At 41.8% G+C, this 25,477-nt stretch overlaps 2 protein-coding genes across 3 annotated transcripts; one reads left to right on the forward strand and one right to left on the reverse strand.

The window, feature by feature from the left end:
• Positions 1-12,242: 12,242 nt before the first annotated feature.
• On the reverse strand, positions 12,243-18,956 carry oxsm (3-oxoacyl-ACP synthase, mitochondrial). 2 transcript variants are annotated; one of them, XM_085446882.1, is made up of 3 exons: positions 18,876-18,956; positions 17,271-18,320; positions 12,243-14,360 (listed from the first exon to the last, which is right to left on the reverse strand). In XM_085446882.1, exons 2-3 carry the CDS (start codon positions 18,263-18,265, stop codon positions 13,958-13,960), a joined length of 1,398 nt encoding a protein of 465 aa, XP_085303008.1. In that variant the 5' UTR covers positions 18,266-18,320; positions 18,876-18,956; the 3' UTR covers positions 12,243-13,957. The 2 variants fall into 2 exon arrangements, with proteins under 2 accessions (XP_085303008.1, XP_085303009.1); XM_085446883.1 differs by lacking the exon at positions 18,876-18,956 and adding an exon at positions 18,406-18,469.
• Positions 18,639-25,304, forward strand: ngly1 (N-glycanase 1). The gene is made up of 12 exons (XM_085446881.1): positions 18,639-18,845; positions 20,099-20,213; positions 20,350-20,559; positions 21,166-21,328; positions 21,413-21,632; positions 22,440-22,561; positions 22,854-22,999; positions 23,321-23,431; positions 23,511-23,696; positions 23,959-24,144; positions 24,493-24,670; positions 24,755-25,304. Exons 1-12 carry the CDS (start codon positions 18,745-18,747, stop codon positions 24,928-24,930), a joined length of 1,914 nt encoding a protein of 637 aa, XP_085303007.1. The 5' UTR covers positions 18,639-18,744; the 3' UTR covers positions 24,931-25,304.
• The last annotated feature ends 173 nt before the right edge of the window (positions 25,305-25,477 follow it).

Consider the following 25,477-nt stretch of genomic DNA (forward strand, 5'->3'; position numbering starts at 1 on the left):
TCTTAAATAATCAGGCCCCATCTTATCTTAATGACCTTGTAGTACCATATCACCCTATTAGAGCACTTCGCTCTCGCTCTGCAAGCCTACTTGTTGTTCCTAGAGTATTTAAAAGTAGAATGGGAGGCAGAGCCTTCAGTTTTCAGGCCCCTCTTCTGTGGAACCAGCTTCCAGTTTGGATTCAGGAGACAGACACTATCTCTACTTTCAAGATTAGGCTTCAAACTTTCCTTTTTGCTAAAGCATATAGTTAGGGCTGGACCAGGTGACCCTGAATCCTCCCGTAGTTATGCTGCAATAGACGTAGGCTGCCGGGGATTCCCATGATGAACTGGGTGTTTCTACCTCACTCACTATGTGTTAACAGACCTCTCTGCATTGAATCATATCTGTTATTAATCTCTGTCTCTCTTCCACAGCATGTCTTTATCCTGTCTTCCTTCTCTCACCCCAACCAATCACAGCAGATGGCCCCGCCCCTCCCTGAGCCTGGTTCTGCCGGAGGTTTCTTCCTGTTAAAAGGGAGTTTTTCCTTCCCACTGTCGCCAAAGTGCTTGCTCATAGGGGGTCATATGATTGTTGGGTTTTTCTCTGTATCTATTATTGTAGGATCTACTGTACAATATAAAGCACCTTGAGGCGACTGTTGTTGTGATTTGGCGCTGTGTAAATAAAATTGAATTGAATTGAATAGGGTCTCATTTAGAGTTCCCAGATCAGTGCTAACCTTTGGTCTGCCATTCTGTTTCATCACCAAAACCACTGATTCAATCTGTCCTGCATTCAACCGGAGTGATGATTCGTCTGTGCTGGAGGTCCTATAATTCCTCCTTCAGCAGCTTCACTGGAACATGTCTTTTTGGCAGCTGAACACGCTTCACTGTATTGTCTACCTCTGTCTTGTATTCCCCTCCTCAGGACATCCATCACCAGTGCACATTCTGCTTTTATTTGTTCCAGTGTCCACTGTCCATTTGTGGGATTTTCTGAGGTAGTAAAACAGCCTATTGCCAGAATGTTTTCGTAGTGCACCTTTATCAGTTTCACAGTCTCACTGGCTTGTTTGCCCATTATTGGCACAACACCCTCCTTGTCTACCACCTGGAGCTCCAGTTGGTACAGTCTGTAGTTTCCTGGGTTTCTTAGCTTTATTTAACATTTTCCCAGTGGCTTTAGCTTGCTTTTGTTGTACATTACCAGTACACCTTTCAAACTTTGTGTCAGGGTTGAGCAAACCAGTTGGAATGATGTTGAAAAAGATTATGGTGAGGGCCGGATCAGGTGACCCTGAATCCTTCCTGCCTAGGCTGCTGGGGGCTCCCAGTGATTCACCGTGTGAGTGTTTCTACCTAACTTACCTTTTTTTGTTTTGCATTGCACTGCATTTAATATTAGTTATTGTTAATCTCTGGCTGTGTTCCACAGCGTGTCTTTGTCCTCTTCTCCCCACTCCCACCATTTGCGACAGATGGCCGCCCATCCCTGAGCCTGGTTTTGCCAGAGGTTTCTCTTATTGTTGTTGTTATTTTTAAACTACAATATTAAGACACCTCGAGGCAGCTATTGTTTTGATTTGACGATTTATTTAATTTATAGCTGAACCAGATTACCCTTAACCATCACTTATGCAGTTAAAGGCTCGGACTTTTTTTAAGTCACAGATCTGTGACAGAGGCAAATTTAATTATTAGTCCTTTATTTATCCAGGAAAAAATCTCCTTGAGATTAAAAACAAATCTCATTTCCAAGAGACACCTGGCATCATGGCAGCAAAAGTCAAAAATGTACCACATAAGTGTAGAGCAATGTAATAGTGTGTACGTCACTATTTTATTTTTTTAAATTCCAAATTTCTTTGGTCTTTGTTTTGGTAAAATTTACAGAATGTGACCGAAGGTGCTGTGTGAAAAGTATAAATAATTAACCAAAAGCTTCAGTCTTCACTTTTTGGTCAGTGATTTGGTTTTGTTTTTTTTCTCAATTAATTATTTGCTGTCTTTCAATTACTATTTTTTGTGTATTGTTTGGTTTCTGTTGTTATTTTCTGAAAACAAACAAACAAACAAACATAAACCAAATCTAACAATAAATGACCAAAATCAAAATTATGATTATTATTAATTTTAAAGAGTCAAAAAGCATATTAACAGACCAGCACATCAGCATCAGTCGTTTGAGAGTTAAAACTTCCAAAATGTGAGCTTCCAACTCTGGCAACTTTACCAAATCAGAAATTGTTAAAATTCAGTCATTTTACAGTCAGACAAAAAATGCTCGTGGTAGAGAAATGGTGAACATCCAGCATGTGCCACAGAGTGAGAGACTTCTAATTTTAGAAACTAGTGATGAGCTGTGCTCCCCGTTAGACACGGTGATATCAAAAGGAATGCATGCTAACTGTTTCCATGGCAACCACAATTGGATGTCTTCTAATTAAGAGAGCATGGATGGTAAAGAAATAGAAGACATATGAGGAGCTAAAGTCATCATCATCACAGTCTGCCCTGCTGACACACTGCTGATATAGAGAGGTAGAACGGGGACACATTGTTCCTGAAGGAAAAGGCAAGAACTTAATTAATTAATTAAAAACCACGGTGTTTGAAATGGTAGAATAGCACTTGTCACTATTGAGGATTTTTGTTTGTTTGTTTTGGGTTTTTTGGTTTGCAAAGGGAGCAATACAGCAATCAAAAATCAGTCACACACCAAAAGCACAGAACATTTAAATGATGTGAAATACAAATTCTCCACTACAATCCTTTTAATTATATGCAATCACTCATAACATCACATTTGAGTCTAAAACGTAGTAGTAATTAAAAAACAGTGTTTTACACATCTGATGTTTAAGTAACTCATGAAGTAGCCATCGCTGATCAGTAGAACATGCCAGTGGTTACAAATTATAAAGAGATTTAAAGGTTTATAAAACATTGTTATTATTTTTAACTAATTGAAATCAGGTTGTTGTTTTTTTTCATCAGAAGTTATTGTTCAGTCGTCGTTTCCTGTGAGCTAGATTTATCAAATGTTATAACAATGAGGCGTCTAACAGAGAGGATAACACAGCATCCACACAGTGTTAGGAGGACCAAAGCTACAAAGAATCCCTTCATAAGGGAGAATAGTGAAGTTTTATTTTTAAAACCGTTATCACTTCCTGTTTCTGTGACCATGATGAGAACACTATGGATCGCTGTTTTCCTTTAAAACCTCTCTAAATCATGTGAGTGTTTATCACACCAATAGCTACTGTAACTACAAAACAACATGCTGAACGGGCACACTGTACACTTGTTGTCTTCCTCAGCTTCAGTGTGGAAATCTGTTTAACCCTTTGGATTATTATTGTGGTTCTGGAATCGTCTTGCAATGGCTGGCATGAACTGAAGTTGTGCAACCTTTGACCTTAACCGCTGTCTGAGGTGTCAGTTGTACCCGAGAGATGGGAGAAGGCGGCACAAGGATGTATTTTACCTTCTCTTTGCTGTGACTCCCACAATTCAAAAAAAGTATTTATATAGTGCCAAATCAAAATGACAGTCGCCGCAAGGCACAACAATAAACCGTTGTGATGGATCAGGTTGAATTTGGGTTCTGAAGCTTTGGAGAAGTGAGAGCGGTTAATTACAAGGCTGTAGCACTGATTGCTGTCTCTCCACTGACTCCCTGTCCCAGTGCATCAACGACAGAAGAGATCTGATTAGTTTACTCGCTGTCAGCTGTGCCATCCAGACACTCCTAGCACTGCCCTCTGAACCCGCTGCACCACAGCCAAGGAAATGCTGGAGGTGCTTCAGGGTTGTTTGTTTGGACTAATCCAATACTACCTGGACTCTTGCTGCTTCAGCCTTTCTGTGTGATAAAGCTCCCTGGAACGACACTGCGTCAACATGAAATTCACATTTCTCACCTTTGACATAGAGTTTGTTTTTTCACAGGTGGTGCAGCACATTGTGGCTGTGGGTCTGGTGTTCAGATAAGTTCCTGGAAAAAATTAGACTATCATCAAAGAACACAAAAACCAAATGGTTCAGGTAATCATGGAGGACATCATTATCTAAAGCCTGAAAAATAACCAAATATTCTAAGTGGCTCAGATGGACACTGAAGGCCATTTATAACAAATTAAGTGCATCTGATGGCACAGGGGAAGAGACTGACACAGATCTTAGACAGTGCTGATGACAACAACTCCAATGAGAAATAATGTTATCAGTCCACATACGGTATTGTGCTTACAGGGATGACCCAGGAGTTTCAACAGGTACAACTGAATTTGCTCAGAGTGGGTGTTTACCATATAGGGAGAGAGTGGCAGGCTGGCTTCTGTGGGTGATGTCCGGAGGATGACTCCCATCCAAAGCTGACACCTGCAAAGGTTTGGGTAACTCTGGGATGTCCAGTTTTACAGCCAGGCTGTGATCCGAGTCAAGAGTTCGGAGAGAATGGGTTACAGATAGGCATGTTGTCTTGGGTGGAAGCAAAAATCTTGGTAGGGAATTACTGTATTATTTACTTTGCCTGCCAATATCCCAACCTATACTGTTGGGCATCATTTCTTGGCAGCTTTGGGCAGGTTTCAATTTTCCCTTCTGTCCACAGTATAAACACTCACCCACAGAAATTCTTTGGCATCTCTCTAGTGGAGATGGACATGCTTAGCTGTTCCAATGGCTTATCTTCATTTGCATCACACTTTTTCTCCAACATACATCTTCTTTGGGAACAGCTGCGTGAATGTGGCAATAAAGTCAGCAAGTCACTGATCTTTGTTTGGCCTGATTTTTCTGTCATAATTGGTGGTGCAGATAAGAAAAGTTAACATGTTTATTTACAAAAAAGTCAAGGGAAAGGTTAAGGAAAAAGACCCAAAGCTCAAACAGACACACAGAATCAGCTCTCTGCAGGAATCTCCCTCTTGATTGTTCATCCAGGTTCCTGTGTAGAGGCATTTTTCCTCCTGTGGAGGAAGGATAGTCTCTAATTAATGGCGTGAATCATCTTGAACATTTATTCTTAGTTCTGACTCTGAAACAAAAGCGGTAGTTTTTGAGGTAGTTTCACATTTTTTTCTTTAAACACAAGACTGTGGCTCAGGGGGTTGGGAAGCGTATCTGTAACCGGAAGGTTGCCGGTTCGATCCCCAGGCTCTCTGTCATGGTCATTGTGTCCTTGGGCAAGACACTTCACCTACCGCCTACTGGTGATGGCCAGAGGGGCCGATGGCGCGATATGGCAGCCTCGCCTCTGTCAGTCTGCCCCAGGGCAGCTGTGGCTACAACTGTAGCTGCCTCCACCAGTGTGTGAATGTGAGAGTGAATGAATAGTGGCATTGTAAAGCGCTTTGGGTGCCTTGAAAAGCGCTATATAAATCCAATCCATTAAGAAAAAAACTTGCTCGAGCTCATTGAGGAGAGGTAGGTTAGTCCAGGCAAGGCTGCCAAAGGCAATTTCACAATGTAATGCAAACAAAGGGATCTTGTAGATGAATGTCTCAGTTTCCAGCTGTGGGACAGTCTAAGCCAGTGTACTCTGAACCTATTCCATCAGGTGGTTTAAATAGTACACGGACAGATTTGGAGGTCGCTGAATTCCACTAACACAACTCGTCTCTGGTTTATTTTTCGCATATCAAATGATTTGTCCTTAAGCTCGCGTTGGTCTCACCCGCTCAGCTATATTATCTTTTTTATCCACTGAGATTTCAGTGTGACTGTCTCCTCTCGGCTGCCAGGTGCTCATGTCCTGAATTATTTGTTGGAGGTATGCACAGTGTCGGTCTTTCTCCTCTCAAACTGTGCGCACAGGCATGCGTCACAGTGAGTAACCATGGCAACAAGGGATTGTTCTGTGCCTATCGCTCTGAAGACAATAAAAGCTCTCAGGTTAACACGTCCATGTGAAACCAAGAACGCACTACAATCCTAAAACCTGGTAACATGTACTGTATATGTAGACAGTGTTTATTTCTGTTGTAGCAACAATAATACTGACTTCTTCTTTTCAACAGTCACTGTAAAGGAAACTGTGGCTGTCTGTGATGCGAGTTCATCTTGTGTAATTTCCCCTATTTACATTTTATTGTTCATTTTAAAGATATGCACATCTTCTTTCTCAGGAGACTGAAAAGATTCGGCATGAGCCCCCGCATCCTCAGGACCTTCTATCACTGTGCCATTGAGAGCATCCTCACTGGATGCATCACCACCTGGTATGGCAACAGCACCGCCTACAACTGCAAAGCTCTCCAGCGAGTAGTGCGGTGCTCTGAACGGATAATTGGAGGTGAGCTTCCCTCCCTCCAAGACATCTACAGGAAGCGGTGCCTGAGGAAAGCGGGGAGGATCATCAAGGACTCCAGTCACCCCAGCCATAAACTGTTCAGACTGCTTCCATCAGGAAGGAGGTTCTGCAGCATCCGGTCCCGTACCAGCAGACTGAGAGACAGCTTCTTCCATCAGGCCATCAGACTGCTGAACACGTCATAGACACCTCAGCTTCACTACTGGAACTTCAACATTATGCACTCCACACTGTATATAAATGCCACTTGTTTTGCACATATTCAACTCTGTATATTTATATATTTTATTATTATTATTATTATTATTATTTTTTTTACTATTTAATTTGTAAAAATGTGTATACACACACACACACACACACACACACACACACACACACACACACACACACACGTAGGAAAATATTTAGTATACACATCCAGAAATGCATACACTATTATATATTGTACATATATTTATTAGTTTCAGGTTGGCCATTCTTGTATTTTGCTCGTTTGTGTTGTTGTGTTTGCACATCTCTGTTGCTTGTGGGGCTCGCACACAAGAATTTCACTCGCATGTGCTGTGCCAGTGTGCCTGCACATGTGATGTGACAATAAAAAGTGATTTGATTTGATTTGATCTGCTTATTCAAAATGTAACATAAAGATGATAGATAGACGTTAATGTAAAATATTATGTTCCATGTTCACCGAGGATAAACTAGAGGACATTTAAAGACAATACAGAGAATTGTTTGCATGAAATGACACAAATGGTGACAAATATAGTGCACAAAAAAAACTATGGAAGGAAAATCCATCCATCCATTCACATCTGCTTCTCCTTTTCAGGGTCACGGGTGTTGCTGGAGCCTATCCCAGCTGTCATAGGGCGAGAGGCGGGGTACACCCTGGACAGGTCGCCAGTCTGTCGCAGGGCCAACACACAGGGACAGACAACCATTCACACTCACATTCACACCTGTGGGCAATTTAGATTTTTCAATTAACCTATCCCCACAAAGTGCATGTGTTTGGACTGTGGGAGGAAGCTGGAAGGAAAATGATCATTAAAAAATGTAAAACTAGAAAACTGCAAATAATAATAAAAGAGGAAGTGATGTAGCTGTGATGACAGAATGCAGGAGGACTAAACAGCAGTTTAATGCTGATTGATGTACTGCAGATGAATATTGGCCTGTAACACACATTCAGCTGTGACTATTTAGATCTCATAGCATGAAATCTCCATCCAGCCTCTTCTGTTAGAGGGCTTGAGCCTATACTAGCTACCACAGGCCAGGCACAGCATTAAATTGTCCAATAATAATATTAATAGTTAGCTTTTCTGCAATCGGATATTTTTGTAACTGTATAAAATAAGTCGATAGCAAGGTTTCTCTCAAAGTTACAAAGCTGCACAAAGTATTCAAATCCAAATGCAGCTAATGTTTTTCATAAAACATTAAAATGTCTCAGTTTCAACATTTCTGTGTTGCACTGTGAATAAAATATGGGTTTATGAGAAACCATTGCATCCCAGTATTTTAAGAACTGGGTTTGCATATGTAACTTAGTTATGTAGTGTAAGGACTGTGGGTTTGTGCTTCCTGCATTCTTAAAACATATGTGTTCATTTCCAGCACATCAATGTGTCAATATACAGGCATACAAATTGTGTTATTAATACAGTTAAGTTATATATCTAAACACAGTGACTGTATAAACTAATTCAGTAAGTGTGGTCCTCATATTGACACTCGGCCCCAGGATGCCTGGGTTCAGCAGGGCCTGCAGGCAGCAACTTGGGCAGGGTAGGACCAGACAAGAGTCTTCAGGTTGACCAGGACACTGGTCTGACAGAAAGGACCAATCACATCAGACGGGTAAGATTCGCAGGATACTCGGGCTGGGACTATGCATGGCTCACAGCCTCTGAGGATGACAGTGGGTTCTCATGGTTGCTCAACAGCTGACTCGGGTTGGGATGTAGGCACAGGCTGCAGTGAATCCCTGGCTGGTGGTGACTTGGGTGAATGGGGCGCAAGTGCAGAACTGTAGCGCTGAGGAGCTGGTGAATGAAAAGCAATTAGGCTGAAGTGGCGAGGATGACAAACTGGAGGAAACAGGCGAGACAGACTGCCTGCTGTTGTAAAACCACCGTGTAGCAGGCAGAGCGTGGACCCAACGTGGAAACAGGACTAAACTCAAAAACAGACTTTTTGCTGTAATTCTCTGGGAAAAAATTACAATACAAAAAAATCGAGGCAGAGCTGGAGACAAGACGCAAAAACTGAAATCAGTGACAAAGTAGATAGAAAACCAAACCCTGGAAACAAAAATATACAGAAACGTCAGGAGATACTGACAAGAGACCAAACTCAAAACACTGGATCTCAGACCAAGTGCAGTTGTACTGGTTTATCTGGACCAATGGGGACTTAGTGGTAAACACACGCTGAAAAAATACAACAAAGTCATTTGAAAGAAAGAATTTTTTCCACGTTTAGTTTGTTTCTGTCTGGAAAACCACAAAACAACCTGAGGTCTGATCGTTTCGCCAGCACTTTGTGCTTTATAGTGCAAATAGAGTCATGACAATAAAAGAATATGACTTTAAGGACTTAACATTACTTCAGTTACACCAACATCTCTGACACATTAGCACTAAGGGAACACTGAATGACCTCCCTGAGCTGGGATTTTTTATTCTCAACATGAGCTACTGTTACAGCAACAGATATGGACTACATGCCCCACACAACAACTCAATGTCCACTATGTGAAGCAGCCAAACACATGCCTGCTCCTCTAGCATAGCCTAACGTTATTGTGACGGACACATTTTATGAGTGAACTTGGCTTTAAGTGACTTTAAGTGACACCTGCAGCTTTAAGTGGCTGCAGGTGCCAAATTCCACCATTCTCGCCTCCCTCCATTGTGCCAACCATCTCACACAGACCCCGAGAGCAGAGCGTTTTGCAGATGTGTTCTCTCCTCTGCCCAATCATACCACTCTCAAAGAGCTCTAGTTCAAAACATGCCCAGGTGTGATGGTGCACTCACAGCCCTATCGGTTACCTGAACACAAAGACAAATTATTTAATGGGAACTGATGGAAATGCTGAAGATGGGTGTAATAGAGTCACACAGTGCGTGGTGTAGCCCCGTAGTTCTTGTGGTGAAGAAGGATGGGTCTATACCATTCTGTGTTGACTACCGCAAGGTGAACAAGGACCCACAATTTGACACTTATCCCAGGCTGTCCTGGACCAGTTAGGCACTGCTTGTTTTTTCCCTATGCTGGATTTAACCAGGAGCTAATGGTAGATTCCATTGTCTCCAGAGTCTAAAAGAAAAGCTCTTCTCCATCCCAACCACTAAGAAGTGTGTGTGCTCGTCCAAAGGGCTTTCAGCCTCAGTATTTACACTCTGGGTGTGCACCTGTTTACAGCCTGACCACCTGTTAGGTAACGTGTGTCAGTCACTGGTCAGTGCATGTAGCCCCGCTCTTTGAAGATCATCTTAGCTTCCCAGCAGTACTAGCTAGCTACTGTTTTTAATATGCTAAAGTGCTCTTCAGAAATAAAGCTTGAAGCACCTCAGACTGTAAATGGGTCCTTTTACATTTACACACAGTGTTATAACAATGACTGCACCCTACACCCATGAAAATCAAGATTAAACTGCTGTCTGTAAACACACCAGTGCGAATGTTAGCACATAACTTTCTGATATGTAGAACAGAATAACTAGTTTTTGTCATTCGGAAAAACAGAACGAAATTTTAGTGCATTTACTCATCATTGGACAATTAAATAAATGTAAATCTGAATAAAAAAAGGATGTGTACCCGTAAGATTATGAGGGAAATTTGTCCACAGAATTTTAGGAAATCTAAATATGCTGCACAGCAGAAATAGCAGCAGAAGAAAAGTGCACAATCACCAGTCCATGTATGAAACTTCACTGCCCTACATATACAGTCATAATGTGCCGTGTGCATATTTATGGAGTTGGGGGCTGCAGTTTGGAGAAGACGCTGTTTTATTAATATACAAGAGTCTAATTGGATGGGAAACTAAACTGTTGCAGAACCTGGCAATCCTGGACCTGGCAGCAGGAGAACAGCGCATGGTGGAGGTGGGTGGAGTCTGTGATGATGATGCTGGCTCTGCCGTGACAGCGTCTGTGAACAACGTCATGGAAGGATGGAAGAGAAGTCCCTGTGATCTTCTCTGCAGTCCTCACCACTCTGCAGCGATTTCTTCTCCGAGGCCCTGGAGCTGCCAAACCAGACGGAGATACAGCTGCTCAGCACGCTCTCACTGGTGCCTCGGTAGAAAGTGGTGAGGATGGGAGGGGTGAGGTGTGCTCTCCTCATCAGGTGCAGGAAATTTAGATGCTGCTGAGTCCATTTGAGTAAATGATGAGAACCGAGAATTGAAAAAAGAACTGAAACAGGACGATTACAGCGGTAGCTGTCACACCTAGTGTTGCTGCCCTGTCAAGGCAAAGAGTAGAGATGACACTATTGCTTTAAATTCATTTGTTTTAATTACACCAGTACACTCGACAAAATGTGAGCTTAGATTTTTGAATATAAACAAACATTTAACTGCACATCCTGTCATCTGGGAGAGATGTATATGAATAACTTTTACAAGCCTGGAAGCTGAGGCACGGCTTAATCCTGACAAGGAGACAAAGTTCAGCGCTTTGCACAGACGTCACAACCTCCGTGCAGCAACTTCCAGAGAGATCAACGACCGCTCATTAAGATCAGCCAGACATCTGTCCCTTTCTATAGCTGTAGCTGAGCAAAGCAAGATATCAGGGTGCAGACAAAATAATAAATACCTCAATTTTCAGGTAGATGATGAGACGTGTGGCAGTGGAGTTCACATCTCTGAGCAGCAAAGAAGTGATAAATCCACAGAAAAAAAATCCACTAAAACTGCAAGAAACTCTGCTGTCTGCAGCCCTGTTTCCAAGCAGCCATTTTACTTTTCATTTCACAGGTTTTATGCTTTGATATTAGAGTGTATTGTTTGCTAGATCGAGCAGCATCAGTGACTATAAAAGATATAACCCCACTGCACAAAAACACACACCTGCTGGATGTGACCACGAACACTTGTTACATAGCCTGGCTGCTCCAGTTCTGATCGTCTCTGCTGCTTTTACTGCTACTGATGACCAGTGTTGGTCAACTTACTTGAAAAAAGTAATCAGCAACTAATTATTGATTACTTCCCCCAAAAAAGTAATCCCATTACTTTACTGATTACTTATTTTCAAAAGTAATTAATTACTTAGTTACTTAGTTACTTTTTAAAAACACGATTTACAACCTGAAGAGGTGATAAAGCGATAGATCTTTCAGCCCAATTCTACTTTTTCTGCATAATCATCATACAAAATGTAATCAAATGGAAAAGTCTCTTTTTAAAACTTGTTTTATTAGTTTTAATCTTTTAACTTTATGCATCAAGCAAACATTTAATTATCTGCAACATTCTCTGACTGGAAGAAATTAGTTTAACATTTAAACCTATTTTCTGCACATTCCAGCACATAAAATAAAATATTTTTTTGTGTTTACACTCAGTCTTTCAAATAGATGCAAGTAAAACACAGCAGAAAATAAATAAAGTCAAAGACTCAGCGGTCCTGTTGCTCTATTTTCACCTGTAAAGCAGGAGTGGAGCAGGCGGAGGTTTACCCTGGTGCAGGTGTGCCGCGGTCAGTGGAAGAATCCTCGAGTTTCTCTGTGAGTTTCCCATTACGTCGTAGCTACTTGGTGCTTGTTTGGAAGTTTAGGGGTTTTTTCGCTGTAAAAAGAAGTTTTCTTCCCACGCACAGCGGACACTAATGTTTTTGTCACTTTTTATGGAATCAAACTCAAAGTAAGGTCAGTACTTCCACGCTTTAAACGCTGCACTCTCTCTGCACTCGATATATTATCCATTGTTGATCTGCACACAGCTGTTGTCACGAACGGCGCACTCGCTTACGTCACTGTCATGAGACATTCTCGCAAAAAAAATCACGGTTTTAGTAACGCAGTAACGCAGCGTTCCTATGGGAAAGTAACGGTAATCTAATTACCATTTTTGCAATAGTAATCCCTTACTTTACTCATTACTTGAAAAAAGTAATGAGATTACAGTAACGCGTTACAAGTAACGCGTTACTGCCCATCTATGCTGATGACTAAATTAAGCTAAATACAACCATGTCACTACAATTAAAATGACACATAGCTTAGCATCTTATAGTTCTGCACAGCGTCCAACATCACTCTGTAGCATTCTGTTAGTTTGTTAGCTAGATTAGCTGTTAGCATACACTAATTCTGTTACCCTATATTCACAGAGATGACATCAACTGTACGCTCCACAGAGGCCCACATTTACACTTCATATCAGAATTATCTGGAAATTAAATTTAAAGTTTCACAGAGCGCTCTACAGCCTGGTAACATGGAAACTTTAAATAAAATGTTAGACTAAAAAACACAACAGCAGGAAGTTTAATAAAAGTGTAATTAGTTATTTTATGTAATAACAGGATAGCCAGGAGTCCACATTATTTTCAACAGCTACATTCACAGTGGACGTTAGCGTCAAGCTAGGTTTCCTCTTGGAGAAATACCCTCCCATTCTTTCATTACAGCTGTGCTGTGTCAGATGTTCTGTTGACCCACTGAGAGAGGCATATATATATAGTGTGTGTGTGTCTACATACATGCTAATCGCAGGAATCAAGCAGGACTCGCAGTCTTCAGCCCCTGAAGATGGACAAACCCAGCACTTCATGAACAGTGTGATCGTGACCTTTGTGCAGTGTTACAAGTACTCAGATCATCGTCTATAGAGGCTCTGGACTTTTACGTAAATAGGATCAATTCACTCCTTGTATCAACAACAACAACATGTTATGAGACTTATTTCTGACCGTTCCCTTTACCCACGCTGCTACAGCTGAGAAACACCAACCAAGTCCCACTCTAAGCCTCCATCCCGCCACCATCAAAACATTAACAGCAAACTCATTACTCAGTTATGGAGACCATGGGAAGAGTTGTTTAGTGAAGTCATTCAGTCAATTAATGAGTCTACATATTTGTGAGTACTTTGAGGACCATTTTTATGTCTATGCAGTGCAAATAAAAGATTAATACAATGACTAAAACAATTTTAAGCCTTTGTGTTTTATTACAAGATTTGACACTAGTGAGCTGTATTTAAACCCGAGGTACAAACTTAGATGCTGAAATGTTTTCCTGTTTCCAAGCAGCTCACTATGGTGACAACTGATGCTTTTTTAAAATGACATTCATGTGTTGTCTGGACATGATTATGTTAGTATAAATATGGTAAATTGTAGAAATGATTGGGTTTTGCACATTTAAAGAATCCAGAGAGTCGTTAAGTTTGCCAGATATGAACTGAATTGAATCCCTCAAACAGAAATGGAGCTGATGCAGACACACACACACACGCACATGGACTGAAGGAACAAATTCCAAACGATGTTTTTCCATAAAAATCCAGGGCAGATTGTTGCAAACAGCCAACATCACTACTCTCAGTAAATGTGTCATGCCTGGATGGGATCTGGTCAATGAGGAGAACTTCCCAGTCGCTCCCAGTGTGTCCTCAGATGCTGCCGAGACACAGTGAGGCATTGGTGCCGCCGAAGCCGAATGAATTTGTGAGGGCTACCCGTCGACCCCGAGTCTGCCATTGCTGCGCTGTGCAGGGAACGTAATTCAAGTCGAACTCGGGCTCTGTTCGGTCCAGGTTAAGGGTTGGGGGCAGGACTTTGTGGTAACAGGCCAGAGCGGTGAAAGCTGCCTCCAGAGCCCCAGCAGCCCCAAGGAGATGTCCTGTGGCCCCCTTGGTAGAGGACACAGCCAGGATGCTAGCACTTTGCTGGAAAAGTCTCTTGATGGCTGCATTTTCTGCTGCGTCTCCCAAAGGTGTCGATGTGGCGTGAGCATTTATATATGTGACATCAGCCAGAGAGACATCTGCATCTTTTAAGGCTGCGGACATGCACCTGTGGAGAGGGTACGAAAGAGGAAGTTTAAGGATAACTTGTTTCTTGGTTGTGTTGTTTTTGCTACCCTACAGATTCTTATTGCTCCATTTAAACAAAGACATGAATGTTTACATGTCAGCACAGATTTCAAGTCATTTTTTTCAGGATGTTGTCATATAGACTTCTCTGTAAAAGGAAACACCCAACATACCCATAACAATTGACTGAAACTGTAACCGCTATAAAGAGGACTTGGTTCTCTTTATATTCAAATTGTGAAAGAAGCCTTAGTGTTGCTTTGCCCCCCCGTTGTATCCATATAAGGTGAAATCATGGTATAGGCCAGATTTCTAATGTTCAAGTTATAAAATGTGAGGTCCAAAACTAACAGATGTTGTTATGATGGCTACATCCATGTTTTATACTGTGTGGTTTACACCAGTATCTGCTACAATGAAAGGATTGAGACTTTTAAGAGATAAAAGCATGCCAGCGTATTGACCCTAGTTTGTCACAAATGCTTTATGTGAATACTTCCAGGAAATAAACAGCCTGGACATAATATCACTAAGACAGAGAAGCTGTGCTAAGGGGACAGAATCCCTCAACAACCCCAAACCTCTGATAGAAAACTCAATTAACATACAGAACAGAGAGACCAGTCCAGGCTTGTTGGTGTTTTTAAAGCATCACAGGCATTTTAAGATTTTTTTATAGGAAGACAAGTAAATCTTTACTCATCTTCAACATTTCAACCTGGTAAAACACTCTTACCACCAAGCACAAAGCAACAAGCTTCCTGTATAACTAATTAGGCCAGCAAAATAACATGCTCGCTGGCTCTCACTCAGGCGGTACCCTTCTCCTGCCCCTTCATCCATCCTTTACGATGCTGCTACCAGGTGGATGCAACAAAATGTCAGTAGTCTAAAAAATGGAAAATATAAATTGTAACTAATCTTACACTCGTGTGTTTGTGACTAACATAAAAAAAGCAGCACACACAATTTGAACATGAGAAATAACAGCACATTAGTGTTTGTGCCTTACACATATCAGCATACAACACAGCTGATCAATGATGTTGTAAACCCGAGGTTGTTTCCAGAATAATATTTTCATAATCAACTGAAAAATGATATTTCAAAACTCTTTCTAAAGCACAGGTACTTTAACTTGGTAACGGTAATACAAGGTATGGATACAATTACATAGCAGCCTATATTCATCTCGTTCTCTACCATAGCCTACCTACAATTAGTGGTCCAGTCCAAAGACATGTGTCCATGTAATTTGTGACTCTAACATGGCTGAGATGAGAGTGAGTTAGATAAAGTGTTAAATTGCATAGAATAGAATAGAGTGCTGTATGAATCTAAAATAACATGTCTGTTATCTTCTCTCACTCCAACCGGTCGCAGCAGATGGCCCCGCCCATACATGCCAACCCTCACGATTTTTCTGGGAGAATCCCGAATTTCAGTGCCCCTCCCGAAAATCTCCCGGAGCCACCATTCTCCCGAATATCTCCTGATTTTCCACCTGAACAACAAAACTGAAAAACCATATCCCAGAATTCATAGCGCGGCCCAGCCAATTCAAATTTCCAACAATGGCGGCAGCTAATAAGTTTTAATATTACTCTTATTTCTCTTTCTGGGTCACAAAATAAACTTTTAACATATTTTAAGACAAGAATGTAGCTGTGTAAACTTCAAATATCTGAGCCGGCGAGAACAGCCAACTCCCGGCACATCGTTTTCAAACCCCCGCGGTCTTTCGCTACTCAGGTTAAACATGATATATGAGTCACTCAGATAACTTTTATTGTTTGGCTTTTTTCAGTGTTTTATTTGTTCGTGAGTAAATTGGTTTGGCTGAGGTTAAAGTTATTAGATTAGATTAAATACACCGAGAGAGCTCGTGATGTAATTCTGAAGGCTAGACCGTCCAATTTCACAGTCGCTCACTTCCAGCCTACCCGGCCTTCGGAGGACCCGGCCCACTTAGACCACGAAGGACAGGTCCTCAGGTGGATGCAGCCTCTGAATTTGGACACCACCGCTGTTTCCAGCCACCCCCACAACAGCCCTTTTGTATGTGTCCTTAATTCTGAGGTCTCAAGGTTGGCAAGTATGGTCCCGCCCCTCCCTGAGCCTGGTTGTGTTGGAGGTTTCTTCCTGTTAAAAGGGAGATTTTCCTTCCCACTGTTGCCAAAGTGCTTGCTCACGGGGGGTGATATGATTGTTGGGTTTTTCTCTGTATCTATTATTGTAGGGTCTACTGTACAATATAAAGTGCCTTGAGGTGACTGCTGTTGTGATTTGGTGCTATATAAATAAAATTGAATTGTATTTATTTTCGAAAAATGTGGCTTAAACTCTGACATATAGTCTAATGTGCACTCATTTTCTTCCACTTACCCAACCCACATAGGAACAGACAACCATTCACATTCACAGCATGGTGAATTTAGATTTACAAATTGACCTAACCCTATGCATGTCTTTAGACTGTGGGAGTAAGTTGGAGTACCTGGAGAGAACCCGTGGAGACACAGGGAGAACCTGCAAACTCCACACAGAAATGTCCTAGGCAAAACTAGAAACTAGAAACAAGAGTACTAACCACCACATCATCTGCCACCCATCAGTAAGACTACAAACATTACATGGAACTGCATGGTTGATATGTACCTGTTGCATCCCATCCATTTTTTTGGTCCTTCTATCTGGGATCCAGTTTTATAAATTCACAGTTTCATAAACACCACTTATGAAATTTTGGGCATATATTTCTGCATGAAGTAACTATATTTGTTCTTACCCTACTTTACTGATTATCAGTATATTTGAAAAATATATATATAAAAAAACCAAACAAATAAGAAACAGCATCATCAAGTGAGAAAACTTTGAAATGAGTCACCTGAATGCCCCATCACCATCCACAGTAGGAGCAGTTATGTGAGTAGCGTCCCCTGAGAGCCCATAACCCAGGACCTCTGCGTAAATCCGGGCTCCTCTACTCACTGCATGGTTCAGATCCTCCAGCAGCAGCACAGCTGCTCCTTCTCCCATTACAAAACCTTCTCTTTCTGGATGAAAAGGCCTTGAAGCAAGTGTAGGGTTGTTATTCCATTTGGTCGCGAGGGCACGGGCCCTAGCAAAGCCAGCTAATGAAAGTGGCCCCACACAGGATTCTGTGCCCCCTGCAACCATAGCAACTGCATCCCCGTGAACGATGAACCTGGCTGCATCACCTACGGCATGTGCACCTGTGGTGCAAGCGGTGGACACGGCATGATTGGGACCCTTTAGCTTGTGTTTGATGCTTATGTGTCCAGCAGCCATGTTGACAAGGATGCGTGGCACAAAGAATGGACTCACTTTGTTGTAGCCCTTCTCTTGGAAGAGGGAGGCGGTACGAGCGATTTCGTCCAGCGACACCATGCCCATCCCAACAGCCACCCCTGTGCTGAGCTGCTGCTCTGGGCTTTTGGGACACCAGCCTGCATCCTCCAGGGCCAGCTGAGTAGCTCCAAGGGCCATTACGGTTGCTGATGACATGCTACTGATCTCCTTACGAGAAGCAAATGTTTCCTCTTCAAACTGACCCTCCTTGGTTCCTCTGGGCACCAGAGCTGCCACTCTACAGGGGAGAGTCCTGTACTCTTCTGAGTCCAGGGAAACTACCCCACTCTGACCTTTGATCAGACGGTCCCAGGACAGAGCAGTGCCTGTGCCCAGAGGACAAACTAACCCTATTCCTGTGATAACAACCCTCCTTCTTTGTTGCCGTCCAGAGCTGTGGTGCCTAGACTCCTGATTCGGACAAACACCGGCATTCTTGTGCAGAAGCGTCCTTATGTTCTGTGGTCTCAACCGTAGTTTATTCCAACAAAACAGTGAAAAAACAGACATCCTGCTGTCTGTGTAAGCTTTGACAGCTTCAGGCTTAGTTGGATTGGAGTTTTTACTGTAAATATCAGAGGAAAAAGGAAATATAATTTAGAAAAAAATATATAAATTACGGACTTACATAAACTAATTACAGAACAGACCAGACTAGAGTTAGCGGTTATTTATGATGTCCGTGTCCATGCCTTCCTTGTGTTTGTCTTCAGCTGTATTTAGGTAGTATTAGTAAAGGCCAGATCCATTTAAATGGCCAACAAAAATCAACCAACTCAATACCACAGGAAGAAAACATATAAAAGTGTTTAATTGTGGATAATTATGGCAAAAATATTCAAACACATTTTTTTAAGTCCTTCAGACGAATCAAACATTTATTCAGGCTGTGATGGGGCAGCTTCCTTTAGGACCCTAAAGTAGCTACTTAGCGTTAGCGCATTGAAAACTTACAAGACTTTTCCATTTTTTTTACAAGAAATATCAACATGGCTGTTTCACCAGCGGTCACGACGTTGTGTGAGAATCCAAATGAAGTCTTCTTAGATGTCACAAAGTTGTTACTTACATACGCGGACAACATTATAAGGTAAGGCAACGAAACGCTAGGAAAGCTTACCCAGCTGCAGTCGAGCCTCGGTGTTTTGTACGCTTGTAGCCGTTAATGTAATGCCCTTTAGCTTTTATGTCACTCGCCGAATCCTAGAAGATCAGGGCATAACTATTGAAATGGGTTTAAATGACTTAACAGAAAACAGTTTTTGGTTATGTAAAATACATTTATATATTTACACGTTGATTAAGCGATTTATTGCTACAAGGACAGTAACGCTAAATATGTCAGTGCAGGTGTCAATAAAGGTGAATGCTAGTCTACTCTAAACGACCACAGAAGTATGTGTCATAACCATAGGTGTCTTTGGTTTGCACGTGGGTCGTTTCATCTGAAAATTATGTTTTGGGGGTTTGTTTGTTCGTTTTATTTTTCTGCTTGACCATCTGCTTATGGCTAACCAACCAGAGATATAGTGGCGGTGGACAAGAAAAGGAAGTCAGCTGTAATGATAGATGTAGGGATACCAAGTGATAGCAACGTCAGGAAGAAGGTACACGAGAAACCCGCCCCCACACAAACTCTCTCTTACTGTAAAAGTGAAATCAGGATCTGTAAATTGAGGCGGATCAAAAAATGTCTGAGTATTGGCTTCTCAAAATATGAACTGCCCCGTGTTTGAGCACACTGAAACCAACTTAACACTGCAGAAGACAACGAGCAGCAGTTTCTGAATGGTATATCTATATACCTATTACTATTTTGTTTTTGTTGTACAACACGTCACAACTGTCACTGTATCGTGAAATTTAAATGAATAAAAATAAAACTTTCTAGTTTTTGTGACTATGAATTTCACATTTTCTAATTAGCATTCTTCATGTTTTGTTTTGCGTAATTGTAAAATGCAACCTCGTAGCATTCTGAAATATCTGTAATAGTTTCTGAGATGTTCATGTTCAAACATTGCCTCAGATATCCGGAAAAGTACTTTATATATGAAGCTAACATTTTATAGTGATCAGTGTACATGTGTAAACTTTGAACCATGATTTTTTGGGGGTAAATTGACAGTTAGTGAAGCAGAGGGCCCACGATAATTTGCAATAGAGTAATCCATATATGTTGTCTGCTTAGCTGTGATGATACTTGTGTAGAAAAACAGTGGATTCAAGGCACATTATATCTGCTGGCAGATACTGGACAACTTAAATGCCAACACTGAAAATGTGCGATTGGTTAGTATCAGTCAGTATTCCTGATGATTACTATTATGTCATCTCTAACAGGTATCCCAATGAAGAGAAATACAGATCAATACGCATTGGGAATCCAACTTTCTCCACAAAGCTGTTGCCTGTCAAAGGTGCTGTAGAATGTCTCTTTGAGATGGGATTTGAGGAGGTAATTTATTCATTTCTACTGTACCAGGTGGCTTCTATTTTAGAAGCAAGCTGGTGTTTTTGCTGTGTAGAACTTGCCTAGAAATCCATTGGACATTTCTCACTTGCTTGACTGTGAGCAAACTACCTCTTGCCAGGCTGAGACTCACTTAGTCTTCCCCAAGTCTGCATCAGTGGAAAAGCTGAAGCTCATCAGGGAATCTATTGCCACAGAAAGGGACCAGAGGCTGCGTGAGGGATGTCCTGTCCAACCAGCTCCTGTGCCTGCTGCAGCTTCAGCAGCAGCGAGCTCTACTGCTGCGGCTAACCTATCGGCAGCATCACCAGCACAGCAGCCACCGTCCGTGGTAAATAAAGACACTCACTGATGAATCAGAGAGTAGAGAAACCCTGATTAAATTTGGTCATGCCAACTCTATCCTCTTTTTACAGAGCATAGAGACCTCCTTGGACAGATTTGTGACAAATAAAGAATGTAACACAGAAATTAGCCACTTTGAACATTAGTTTGTAACTGTGTTGTGGATTTTCATCCAAGGATATTGGACAGCTGACCAAACCACCTGGCATTCCAGGGCTGGGACATCTTACAATGATTTAGCTGAAGTCATGTGATACAGTTATTAATTATGGGTAACAAGACTCACTCTATAAGCCAAAAACACAAAGGATCTTCTTTTTGTTACTTTTATTTTGAAAGGATCTTCAGTTTCCTGATCTGTACAGAGGATATTTTCTCTACAACGTGGACAGAGAACTGAAAAAATAAAGCAGTGTGACTTTATATCAGTTATGCTTTCAAGTTATAGGACATCATAGTTTCAGTAGTTAGTGAGGAAATTATTAATAGCACTATTTTAAGCTTCCGCCAAATGCCTGTACAACGCCTGAACAACATTCACTTCCTTGAATGACACATTGGAGACCTGTCTGTTTATTTGCCTCTGTGTCAGGAGAGCAGCATGAGCTTCTTTGTGACTCTTCAAACAAACTTCCAACATGTGCTGCTTTATGAAAACCCTGAGCTGCAGCAGAAAGCCCGGAGTTTGATCCCTCACCAGGAGCTGTACTCTGCTGCTCAACAGAAGCTGAAGGAGGCTAATGAGTCTGACCCAAGTAAGAAAATTTCACCCACAGAAAACTTGGATATGTAACGTGTGTGTGTGTGGTGAAGTTTTTGACTTGCTGTCCTGTTTTCAGAATGTAAAATTGGAATAGAAGACTTCTTGGTGCTGGAATTGCTCAGGTGGTTCAAAAATGACTTCTTCACCTGGGTGGACCGTTTGCCCTGCCACCTCTGTGGAGGACAGACTCAGAACGCTCCCTCCCTCAGTCCTAGCACCGATGACCTCCACTGGGGAGCCCAGCGAGTGGAAAACCACTATTGTCAGAGCTGCCGGGTTTCCACCAGATTCCCCAGGTGAGTGTAGGTTATACGTTTGCATTTGGTTGCAAAACAAGTACGGCGAGTTAGGCAGGGATATGTTGCTTTCCACTGCTCGCTGAACAATTTTCTATGTAGAGAACAAAACGAAGACATCAGCAGAATGTAGCATATGAAGGTATGTAGTTAACAAAGATATGGACAGCGAAACATAAAACAACAAAAAACAAAACATGTTTTAACTAAAAACTGTTAAGAGAAGCAGAATTCTGTTTCACATTGTTCTTGGATCACAAAAAGTTTACAAAATGCAAGAAAAAGAAAAGAAATATTCAGATGTTCACTGTAGAAATCAAAGACCTACAGAGGCAGAAAATAACTCTAAAACCTAAAAACAACAAATGTTGGAATGTGTGTAGAAAGAAATACTGAAAATTAATAAACACAAATTTCAGAGAATATGGGATATATTAAACAGCATTATTAAAAATAGTTGTGAACAGCACAAGGAGTTCAATATCTTACTGATAACTACATCATAAAGGATGATGGTGCTGACGTAGTTTTAACAGTTAGTTTGTAAACGCTGGATCAAATCTGTCCTGAGCTCCTGCCATCTGAAGACTGGGATCAAAGCCAGATAGAAACACGTGTAAATACAGTAAAGCCACTGATTGTAGTGATAGAGATACAACTGTAAAGAGCGTCACAGAAGGATCTCAGAATCTGTAACATTCACATCAGTGAAGTTCATAACAAAATGAGGTGTGTGTGTGTGTGTGGGTGTGGGTGTGTGTGTGGCTGGCATATTTTGGATGCCTCGTCTGTTCTTGTTAACACCAGGTATAACAGTCCTGAGAAGCTGCTGGAAACCAGGAGAGGGCGCTGTGGGGAATGGGCCAACTGTTTCACCCTGTGCTGCAGGGCTGTTGGCCTTGAGGCCAGGTACATCTGGGACAGCACAGGTATATACGTCATTGGACACCTTTTCTGCTTCTCTGCTCAAAGAGGAAAGATGTCAGTTTACTCTGCTCTGTCGTGCTCTTACATTTCTCAGCGTCACTGGATCATACAGACTGTTTAACTTGAGTTTGTATCATTTTAAGTAACATAAAAGATGAGCTTCAGTGTATATGTTGACAGGACAGGCTCATACCTGCTTGTACATTAAGAAAACGTTATCACATCTCCTAAGATTCCTGCGTGATGTGCTGGTGCACACGTGTGTAAATGAGTCGTGTTCCCTGTGTGTTTCAGACCATGTGTGGACAGAGATTTACTCTGTCTCTCAGCGCCGCTGGCTACACTGTGATCCATGTGAGAATATCTGTGATAAGCCTCTTCTGTATGAGGTCGGTTGGGGGAAAGAATTGGCCTATGTTCTGGGCTTCTCCAAGGACCAGGTACAAGAAATGGACACATGCTAGTACTGTTGTAACTTGTACTACTATTGTATTATTATTTAATACGAATGCTGTTATCTGCACTGTACTTTCTCACTTTGTGTTGAGGTATAGATGTTTCTGTGTTTAGATATCGACTCCCCCTCAAAGTCAAAGTTGAGTTAAGTGTATATATGAGATTATATTGCTGTCTTTGACACGGCCTCTTTCATGTTTATATCTTTGGGGGGGGGGGGATAGCCTTCACTAGCTTAAGAACAGCTCAGATAATTACAGCTGGTTGTTTGAACAGTTGTGGGTGTGTGTGGATTTGTGCTGTAGGTGGTTGATGTGACATGGAGGTATTCCTGCAATCATCCAGAGGTTGTGTTGAGAAGGACCAGGGTTCAGGAGGCCTGGCTGCTGCACACCATTAATAGGCTCTCTGCAGTGGTAAGACTAACTCACTTAACAGACTAATTACTGTGGTGTCTCTGGTGTAAAGCACTCACCTGCTGCTCTGTCATTAAAGCGGCAGCAGTTCCTGAGTCCAGAGAGGAAGAAAGAACTGACAGAGAGGCTGCTTGTCGAGTTGGTGGAGTTCATCTCTCCGAAGAAACCTAAAGCAGGAGAGCTAGGCGGGCGCAACTCTGGCTCTCTGGCCTGGAGAACAGCTCGGGGAGAGACCAGAGCGAGCAATGAAGAAACCTCCACAGAGGTACGGTACAACAAAATATGGCCTCTGGCATCGGTTTGAGCAGACATTTAAACAGGCTTCTTGTTATCAGCAATATACTAAATATCCTTTTGATTCTGCTGTAGCTATGGCATCAACATGTACAGAAAATGACACAACAATGCAATAAACACACAGCTTTCTCAGTAACACATTTTGATGATGCGGCCTCTCTTCAGTTGTTGAGTAGATTCACCGTTTGGAAGTGTACATTTTACTGAAAAAGCATGCGTTTTCTTTCCAGGCTGTAGGTTTTGTGTTCACTCCGACTGACAAAGAGAAGAGTGACAGGATGCTCCATATACGCTACAGCGCCTCCAAAGACCAGTACTGCCGAGTGTCCAATGGCTCTGAACTGATCCAGAGCTGGTCTCAGTGCGCGTGGAGCACGGAGTCAATTTTCAGAAAGGTGGAACATGATTGGCAGATGGTATGTTTGTTTTTGTTTTATAGCAGTGTCGTTATCTTTTACCTTTATTCTCTGTATATGTATAATTGTCAAGCACTAAGTGAACAAATGCTGGTCTCCTGTTCTAGATGGACAGTGCCAAACCTCTGTTAGAGCTCATTCTACTGAGTTTGTTTTAAACAGCATAGAAAAATACAATTATTTTTTCTGAGCAGCAGTTTAAAACTAAAATACGATTATCAGGTTAGAAAATGTTTAATAACAGTAGGTGTGGAAATGTCTCTTAATGCAAAATAGAGAAAATTCATTGAGTGAACGTGGCAAGAAAATCTGGATTTCCACGGAGTGGATGTGATTGCATTTCTTTAGGTGTACCTGGCTCGGACAGAAGGCTCTCCTGCAGGAGGAATCAGCTGGAAGTTTGACTTTGCTCCAGCAGGAATGAAGATAAAGTCTGTCTCTATCATGGCCAGTAGCCAGACCTACCACTCTGGGAAAGCCTGCTGGCATTTGCGCTCGGGCCCGTTTACTGCAGAGTTCTCCGGAGGTATCGGCATTTACATATATTCAGCATCCTGTTTTGTGTTGCCATGAAACCACCTGACTTCCTCCCCCACCTTTGAACTCTTAGATGGCAGTGCGCAGTCCTTTTCCAGTCTGTGTGGCTCTTCAGAGTTCATCGTTGCAGCAGAAGTCAGCGGGGGCACGGGGGAAACGGCATGGCAGCATTCTCAGCTGTTCAGACAGAGCTTGAAGGAGACGGAGGAGTCTACGTTTGAAGTCATCGTTCATCTTCAAGATGCTTAACACTTAAAAATACTTGATCACTCTGACATGCAGAGCTGTTTGGGTTGTAGTTTCAGTGCAATATAGAATTCCTCAGGATGATTGGACATGCATGGCCTAATGATGGACTCATTAAGATATGACTTTCATTCCTGTCACACAATTTAATCTCTTACTTTGACTGAAGGCCATTTAACATGAGACTTGCACAGTTTTAACCATAAAGCCATATAGTTTTGCAATGTTTCCCTCCACTGTAAATGTGTTTGCAATTTGTAGTGCGTGGAGACGTTTCACACTCTGTTCTGTTAGGGTCCGAGTACTGCAGGTCTGTTGTTACTAATAAACTGTTTGATGTTAAATCTGCAAATTAAAAATGGGCTGTTTACCTACAATATTCAGTTATGTGTCAGATAGTACATTTAATAATGCTGTGTTGCTCTCGTGGTAAGATTTGAATTAACGAAAACACGTGAGGGCGCGTGGTAACCCTGGAGTAAAGGTAAAACAACGTATTCGTAGCACTAATAATATTACGCTGCCTGCTGTGACGAAGCTCGAACGGACT

Source organism: Copadichromis virginalis, linkage group LG22, assembly GCF_057382275.1.
Source record: "Copadichromis virginalis isolate Kocher_CV1m ecotype Utaka linkage group LG22, C_Virginalis_male_GT1.1, whole genome shotgun sequence".
NCBI lineage: Eukaryota > Metazoa > Chordata > Actinopteri > Cichliformes > Cichlidae > Copadichromis > Copadichromis virginalis.